This window comes from Colobus angolensis, unplaced genomic scaffold (genome assembly GCF_000951035.1).
Source record: "Colobus angolensis palliatus isolate OR3802 unplaced genomic scaffold, Cang.pa_1.0 Scaffold236, whole genome shotgun sequence".
Taxonomy (NCBI): domain Eukaryota; kingdom Metazoa; phylum Chordata; class Mammalia; order Primates; family Cercopithecidae; genus Colobus; species Colobus angolensis.
Genome location: NW_012115555.1, coordinates 901,799 through 910,824, shown reverse-complemented (window position 1 = coordinate 910,824; position 9,026 = coordinate 901,799). Strand labels below are relative to the sequence as shown.

Below are 9,026 nucleotides of genomic sequence, written 5' to 3'. Positions count from 1 at the left end.
GAGACAGAGTCTCACTGTCTTGCCTAGCCTGGTCTCCAACTCCTGGGGTCATGCAGTCCTCCCACTTAAGCCCCCCGAAGTGCTGGGATTACAGATATGAGCCACTGCACCCGGCCTATGGTTAGGTTTTGTGTGTGTTTTACTTAAGAAATCTTGCAGCTGGGTGCAGTGACTCAAGCCTGTAATCCTAGCACTTGGGAAGCCGAGGCAGGCAGATTGCCTGAGTTCAGGAGTTTGAGACCAGCTGGGCCAACATGGTGAAACCCCGTCTCTACTAAAAATACAAAAAATAGCCGGGTGTGGGGGCAGATGCCTGTAATCCCTACTACTAAGGAGTCTGAGGTAGGAGAATCACTTGAACCTGGGAGACAGAGGTTGCAGCGAGCTGAGATAGCACCAGTGCACTCTACTCTTGGCGACAGAGCGAGACTCAGTCTTGAAAAAAAGAAAGAAATCTTGCTTACTCCAAGGTCAGAAATTCTTTCTTCTGTAAGATATTGCTATGAAAGATATTGCCTTACTTTTCATATTTAGGTCCTGGGTTCATCTCAAATTATTTCGGTATATCAGACATAAGGTGGAGAATGACTGGTTTTTTTTTTGTTTTGCTTTTTTTTTAAATTTAGGGATATTGGATTGATCCAGCACCAGTAACTAAAAATACCATCCTTTCTCCTCTTAACTGCAGGGGCACTTTTGCCATTAATTAGGTGACCACATATGTGTGGGCCTGTTTCTGGGCCCTATTCTGTTTCATCTGTCTATCCTTGCACCTTTAAAATAAGTCTTGATATTTGATCTTGTAAGTCCTGAGGAAGAGGGGTTTTTTTTGTTTGTTTGTTTTGTTTTCAATCAGAGATATTTGAGCAAGGATCCAGTTGAGAGTGAGGAGTTGAATAAAAAAGAGAGAGAAGTCAGGCGTGGTGGCTCACGCTTTTAATCCCAGCTACCTGGGAGGCTAAGGTGGGAGGATGGCTTGAGCCCAGGAGTTCAAGTCCAGCCTTAACCAGGGGGTTGAGCAAGATCCTGTCTCAATATTAAAAAGAGAAAGAGGTCACACGGTGGCTCATGCCTGTAATCCCAGCACTTTGGGATGTTGAGGCGGGCAGATCACTTGTGGTCGGGAGTTTGAGACCAGCCTGCCCACATGGTGAAACCTCATTTCTACTAAAAATACAAAAATTAGCAGGGCATGGTGGCAGGCACCTATAATCCCAGCTACTCGGGAGGCCGAGGCAGGAAAATCGCTTGAGCAAGGAGGCAGACGTTGCAGTGAGCCAAGATCGCACCACTGCATTCCAGCCTGGGCAACACAGTAAGATTCTGTCCAAAAAAAAAAAGTGAGAGAGAGAGGGAGAAGATAATCTACATTTTAAGGTTTCTTAGAAGACAGTAGGAGCTGGAATCCGGGTGTTTGGGGAAGGATTGGCCCTAGACACTCATCCACTAATTCATTCAACATTAATGTGTCAGAACATTTATGTGCCAGACACAAGTATACAGCAGTTCTGGGATAGATGAGGTCCTTGTTCTCATGGAGCTCCCATTCTAGTATTGAGAGAAAGGTAATAAACAAGTAAACAGGTAACTCAGGCAGCAGTAAATGCCATGAAGAACAGGAACAGGATTTTGTGATAGAGAGTAATGGAAGACTGCCCTAATTGGGAGTTAAGATTTAAAGATGGAGCCAGACTTTAAGAGCAGAGTGAAGAGCATCCCAGACGTAGGGAACACACGATGCAAAGGCCCTTGGAGTAGTGAGAGCTTGTAGTGCTTGTGGGAAAAACAAGACACCAATGTAGGGGCAGGCACGGTGGCTCACGCCTGTAATCCCAGCACTTTGGGAGGCTGAGGTGAGCAGATCACCTGAGGTTCGAGACCAGCCTGACCGACATGAAGAAACTCCATCTCTACTAAAAGTACAAAATTAGCCGGACATGGTGGGGCATGCCTGTAATCCCAGCTACTGAGGAGGCTGAGGCAGGAGAATCACTTGGACCTGGGAGGCGGAGGTTGCGATGAGCTGAGATTGCACCGTTGCACACCAGCCTGGGCCCAAGAGTGAAACTCCATCTCAAAAACAAAACAAAACAAAGCAAAAAACAACAAACAACAACAAAAAACCAGTGTAGGGGAACACAGTAGAAAAGGGGGTGAGGAGCAGGGTAATTAAATGATATCAGAGAGGTAAAGAACAGAATTCCCAGGGAGGGTATCCTTTAGGGTTGGGCTGAATGTGAATTTTTACATGCATGTGAGTTGGGTAGATTACTTGTGGGTCGTGGGACTGTGGGTATGTGCTGGAGGATTCATTTTGTCTCCTTCTTTTTGAAGCTGCTCTCATACCTGCCCTTTCTCCCTGCAGCCTCCTGAATGATGCCAGCCCAGTATGCTCTAACCTCCAGCCTGACTCTCCTGGTGCTACTGGGCACAGCCAGAGCAGGCCCCTTCTCTTCACGGTCCAATGTGACACTGCCAGCCCCCCGGCCCCCTCCCCAGCCAGGGGGCCGCACGGTGGGGGCAGGAGGGGGAAGCCCCTCTTCTCAGCTTTATGAGCACACAGTGGAAGGAGGGGAGAAGCAGGTGGTATTCACCCACCGCATTAACCTGCCCCCTTCCACTGGCTGTGGCTGTCCCCCAGGCACTGAGCCCCCAGTCCCTGCTTCAGAGGTGCAGGCCCTGAGGGTCCGGCTAGAGATCCTGGAGGAGTTGGTGAAGGGGCTCAAGGAACAGTGCACTGGGGGATGTTGTCCTACTGCTGCCCAGGCTGGCACAGGTGAGCAGGTCATCACAGAAGAGGGTGGAGAGGTGTGTTAGGGTGGGGTGGGCATTGCTAGTCCATAAAGGTCCTTGGTATGAATTAGAAGAAGGCACTGCTGCCTCACCCTTAGGGGTGTGGATGCAGCCCAGAACACAACTTGGAGAGCAGAGCTGGACTACATGTCAACTAAAGCATACGCGAGGGCCCTGAGAGGCTGCATACATTACACATATCAGCAACTGGGAGCAGACATGGCCTCATGAGATGAGGCTGGCCTGGCTAAGGGACCTGCACATAGGAGCACTATATAGGTTCAGCCTCTCTCCCAGGAAGAGACTGAGACCTGCCTCTCCCTCATACTCCAGGTCAGACAGATGTGCGGACCCTCTGCAGTCTCCATGGTGTGTTTGATCTGAGCCGCTGCACCTGTTCCTGTGAGCCAGGCTGGGGTGGGCCCACCTGCTCAGACCCCATAGATGCTGAGATTCCTCCCTCCTCCCCACCCTCAGCCTTGGGCTCCTGCCCAGATGACTGCAATGATCAGGGTCGCTGTGTCCGCGGTCGTTGCGTGTGCTTTCCCGGCTACACTGGCCCCAGCTGTGGCTGGCCATCCTGTCCCGGGGACTGCCAAGGCCGTGGGCGCTGCGTGCAGGGCGTGTGCGTGTGCCGGGCAGGTTTCTCAGGCCCCGACTGCAGCCAGCGCTCCTGCCCTCGGGGTTGCAGCCAGAGGGGACGCTGTGAGGATGGGCGCTGCGTGTGTGATCCAGGCTACACGGGTGAGAACTGTGGCATGAGGAGCTGCCCTCGCGGTTGCAGTCAGAGGGGGCGCTGTGAGAATGGGCGCTGCATCTGCAACCCTGGCTACACTGGCGAGGACTGTGGGGTGAGGAGCTGCCCTCGGGGCTGCAGCCAGAGGGGACGCTGCGAGGACGGGCGCTGCGTGTGTGACCCTGGCTACACTGGCGAGGACTGTGGTACGCGGAGCTGCCCCCGGGACTGTGGTGAGGGCGGGCGCTGCGTGGACGGCCGCTGCGTGTGCTGGCCCGGGTACACAGGCGAGGACTGCAGCACGCGGACATGTCCGAGGGACTGCCGGGGCCGCGGGCGCTGCGAGGACGGCGAATGCATTTGCGACACGGGCTACAGCGGGGACGATTGCGGCGTGCGCAGCTGCCCTGGCGACTGCAACCAAAGGGGCCACTGTGAGGACGGCCGCTGCGTGTGCTGGCCAGGGTACACTGGACTCGACTGCGGCTCGCGCGCCTGCCCACGCGACTGTAGAGGTCGCGGGCGCTGCGAGAACGGCGTGTGTGTTTGCAACGCGGGCTACAGCGGCGAGGACTGCGGTGTGCGCAGCTGTCCTGGAGACTGTCGTGGCCGGGGCCGCTGTGAGAGTGGCCGCTGCGTGTGTTGGCCAGGCTACACAGGCCGGGACTGCGGCACGCGCGCCTGTCCTGGCGACTGTCGCGGGCGCGGGCGCTGCGTGGATGGCCGCTGCGTATGCAACCCGGGCTTCACCGGTGAGGACTGTGGGAGCCGTCGCTGTCCCGGGGACTGCCGTGGGCACGGCAGTTGCGAGGATGGCGTGTGCGTGTGTGACGCAGGCTACTCAGGGGAAGACTGCAGCACGCGCAGCTGCCCCGGGGGCTGCCGAGGCCTCGGCCAGTGCATAGATGGGCGCTGTGTGTGCGAGGACAGCTACTCTGGTGAGGACTGCGGTGTGAGGCGGTGCCCGAATGACTGCAGCCAGCACGGCGTGTGCCAGGACGGTGTGTGCATCTGTTGGGAAGGCTACGTGGGTGAGGACTGCAGCATCCGCACCTGCCCCTCCAACTGCCATGGGAGGGGCCGCTGTGAGGAGGGGCGCTGCCTGTGCGACCCAGGCTACACTGGCCCCACCTGTGCCACCCGCATGTGTCCGGCTGACTGCCGGGGACGTGGGCGCTGTGTGCAGGGAGTGTGCATGTGCCACGTGGGCTATGGCGGTGAGGACTGCGGGCAGGAAGAGCCTCCAGCCAGCGCCTGCCCTGGAGGCTGTGGGCCCCGGGAACTGTGCCAGGCAGGCCAGTGTGTGTGTGTAGAGGGCTTCCGAGGCCCTGACTGTGCCATCCAAACATGCCCAGGGGACTGCCGTGGCCGAGGAGAGTGTCACGATGGCAGCTGTGTCTGCAAAGATGGGTATGCTGGCGAAGACTGCGGGGAAGGTGAGCAGGCAGCCTTCCCCAGTGTGCTCTGGGGCTGTGATTCTGTGAACAGAAGCCATGGGGAAGATCTGAGCCTGAGGAAGAGTGGAGGGAGGGCATGTCATTCGGAGGAGCCAGTGTCCACCAGGGGCAGCAGAACCACAGAGGCGGGGCTCGCCAATGGGCAGGACTGGCCTTCAGATCTCTGAGGAGCAGGTTGGGGCCCATTTAGTTGGATTTAGGGAGATTCTGTGCTCCTGATGATGAAGAGAAGGTGAAGGCGGCCAAGCCCCATTCAGCCCTCTGTCAGCTATTCTCCACTAGCAGAGAGGAGTGGGAGTTGGGATGGGCCTCTTGGATGTCCCTGAGTAAAAGGGGCTGTGGGTGGGGGTGGTTGCCTTGTGCTAACCAGCTTTTCCTACCCCATTCTCTTGGGCAGAGGTGCCAGCCATTGAGGGCATGAGGATGCATCTCTTGGAGGAGACAACAGTTCGGACAGAGTGGACCCCAGCTCCTGGCCCTGTGGATGCCTATGAAATTCAATTCATCCCCACGGTGAGAGAGACGCTAAGCTCCAGGAGGGGACTGAGTGAGCAGGATGGGCGGGGTGGGGGGCGGGTGGGCAGGGCTCACCTCCTGGAGGAAGTTCCAGGTAATCATTGGTTGAGTCCAGATGGCTGGGTTCCTGAAGCTGCTGTAAAGGCTTTCTTAGCCTGCTTGACACTGGGCACTGAGGCCTCTGCAGCATCTCCAGCAAGCATTGGTCCCACATAGTTGGAACACTTGGTAACAGAGAGCTCAATACTTCCTAAGGCTGCCCAGTCCATTGTTGGTCATCACTGTTAGTTGTTGTCGTTGTTTCGGAATCCGTCTGCCCCCATTCTAGCACCTGTCCGTTGGCCCTAGCTGGGTAGTCATCAGCAGCTGGAATGTTTTTTGCTTTCCCTGTGTCCTGCACCACAGGCCTTCAGGTATTTGCAGACACCAGCCTGGTGTCTTCATTCCTCAGGCAAAACCTCCCAGTTTCTTCACCCCTTTTCCCTAAGTCTTTGTTCTCTGAATACTTTACCTTCCTGTGACTCTTGCTTTTTTCATGTGCCCCCAAAATGTGGGGGCAGACAGGGGCCCACTGGCTTACTCTGGATTTACGGACACTTTTCTCAGAGCTGGCATATATTAACTGGTAGTCACACAAGTGGGTAGCTGTTTTGGTGATATTTGGTTTTTAAAGTAACTTTTAATTATAAAAATAATATAGGCCCAGTGCAGAAAACTTAGAAAATACAGATTAGCAGGGAAAAAAGATGAAAGGAAAGAAGACAACATTCAACTATATACACTTCTTTTTTTTCACCTAAATATAGGCCTTTGCATTTGGCCCCGTTCAATGTTATCTTTTTTGGTTTGGGCCAAGCTGTCTAGGCTGTTGCAACAATTTTGAGTCTGTGAACTTCATCTCCCACCTCCTTGTCATCAGCACATGCAAACCAGTTTTTTCTCTGTCTCCCTCCAACTTGTTCTTTTTTTTTTTTTTTTCTTGAGACAGAGTCTCGCTCTGTGGCCCAGGCTCAAGTACAGTGGTGCCATCTCAGCTCACTGCAACCTCTGCATCCCAGGCTTAGGTCATCCCCTTACCTCAGCCTCCCAAGTAGCTGGGACTACAGGTGTGCACCACCTTAGCTTACTAATGTTTGTATTTTTAGTAGAGACAGGGTTTCTCCATGTTGCATGCCCAGGCTGGTCCTGAACTCCTGGGCTCAAGTGATCTGCCCACCTCAGCCTCCCAAAGTGCTGGGATTACAGGCATGAGCCACCACACCCGGCCATCCAACTTGCTCTTACAATATTAGAGGGAACACCCTAAGGACAAAGCCTTGTAGTCACTCATTTGGGACCTCTCTTTATGCAGATTGGGCTTTTAAGATATGGTCATTTCCTTAGCTCCAAATCTTCTGACATTTCTACCATCCAACTCATGTTTTCCTGCATCATCCCACAAATGCCATGGGGTGTGGGCCATGTCACCCTCATCTTCATCAGCTTAGCCAGGACTCTGTAAAAATAAACAACTCCCCGGGCCTAAGGCCTCAGAAGGCACTAGGACAGAAGGGGACAGCTCAGAGGAACTGTCATCCTCACTCCACTTTGCTTTGTCTTGTCATTATGCTCCTGAGGCCAGCCCTCTACCACGTTCTGCCTCTCCTCACTCTCCAGCCAAAGCAGAAGCAGAAATCTCAACTTTGTGGCGCAACCAAGATAGCTTGAATTTTTTCTTCTGTTTAAACATCTTTTTTTTTGTTGTTATTATAAAAATACTTTAATCACGAGACAAGAATTTGGCAACTAGAGAAAAGAAAAACAATTCCTGGCTGCTTCTCACTAAAACAAGCACTGCTAACATTTTCAAGTGTTTCTCCCACTCTCTTCTTCTCTGTGTATATTATTTACATAGCTCTAATCTTGAAAGGGTGGGACTTTGAAAAGGAAGTTTCCTAAGGAACTTCAGGGAAAGAATTAAAATAAACACTTGAGATAAGAGGAGCTTTTAGGGCAGCAGTTGTCTCCTGCTCTGAGTAAATAAATACAAACCCATCCTTGGTGTTGTCAAGGGTGCCGCTTTCCAGTTGAAGCCCTAGACTTTCTCCGCCACTCAGAGCCAGGGTGGCGGTGCCAAGTTGGCCTGTGCCAGGCTTGGCCATGTTCTTAGCTCATCCATTCTGCTCTTGGTATGGGCATCTGTCACATTCTGGGTCTTCTCTGAGCCTGGGTGTAGAAGACACTCCTGTAAAATTGGTCCCTAGACACTCCTCTTGGGCCTGGGCTACTGATCCTTAAGACCATGCTTTCTGCTCTCTGTAGCTGGCCCCTAGTATCGTACCTTCTGCCTTGGCAAGTGCCGTCTGTCTATTTCTTTTCTTTTCTTTTTTTGAGATGGAGTTTCGCTCTTATTGCTCAGGCTGGAGTGCTATGGAGCAGTCTCGGCTCACTGCAGCCTCCACTTCCCAGGTTCAAATGATTCTCCTGCCTCAGCCTCCTGAGTAGCTGGGATTACAGACACCCGCCACAACGCCCAGCTACCTTTGTCCATTTCTGTGGGCACAGAGTATATTCAGTAGCTGTCTGTCCTCTGGCTGCTGCTATCATCCTAGAAGCCTATCTCTACCTCTTCCCTTCCCTCGTCCCAGAAGCACTTCTCTCTCAAAGCCCAAACTCTGCTATTCCAGATCAAGGGACACACCTAGTTATTGAAATTATTTTTCAGAATGCAGAAGAAGGAGGTTTCTCCTCTCCCTGCATATGTGGCATTGTTACTGTGACTCAGTGGTTCTCAAAGTGGGTTCCCTGGACCTGCAGCATCAGCATCACCTGGGAGTATGTTAGGCATGCAGATTGTCAGACTCCCCTCCCCAGATCTACTGAGTCAGAAAGTCTGGGCACAGAGCCCCGTAACCTGTATTGCAACAAGCCCTCCAGGTGATTCTGATGCCCCTGCAGCCTGAGGCCCACTAAGTGAAGGAATGTTGCTATTTTGCAAAGTGCTGGCCCCACTATGAATGTGAGAGAAAGCATGGGAAAACCGAGGGAGATGAGTTCCTGAATGAGAAAAAGGTTCAGATATTCCTTGTCTGGGTGTGTCCTGCAGCCTGGAAACCAGGGCTAGGCTGAGTGTTCACTGGGACTCAAAACCTTGCAGTCTCAGAGAAGTTTTTGTTTGGGTCTAGTCTAAAAACAGCAATGAGGGTGAGATAAGCTCCAAGGACCAGCCAAGGTAGAGTTCTTCATCTGGAGCCACAAGGTTAATATTGGGATAAGGTCTAAGACGTCCCAAGAACAAAATCAGTGAAGCAGGCCAGGTGCAGTGGCTCACGCCTGTAATCCCAGCACTTTGGGAGGCCAGGGTGGGTGGATCACCTGAGGTCAAGAGTTTGAGAACAGCCTGACCAACATAGTGAAACCCCATCTCTACTAAAAATACAAAATTAGCCGGGCATGGTGGTACATGCCTGTAATCCAGCTACCTGGGAGGCTGAGGCAGGAGAATCCCTTGTATCTGGGAGGCGGAGGTTGCAGCGAGCTGAGCC

The 9,026-nt window shown here is 53.0% G+C and overlaps 1 protein-coding gene across 1 annotated transcript in view; it reads left to right on the top strand.

Annotated features, from left to right (window-relative positions):
- Positions 1-9,026, top strand: part of TNXB (tenascin XB) — a 70,577-nt gene that overhangs the window by 8,860 nt on the left and 52,691 nt on the right. The window contains exons 2-4 of the mRNA XM_011944765.1: positions 2,366-2,776; positions 3,127-4,965; positions 5,384-5,499. Of these exons, the coding sequence (XP_011800155.1) occupies positions 2,374-2,776; positions 3,127-4,965; positions 5,384-5,499 (2,358 nt within the window). The 5' untranslated portion in view covers positions 2,366-2,373. The remainder of the gene's footprint in view (positions 1-2,365; positions 2,777-3,126; positions 4,966-5,383; positions 5,500-9,026) is intronic.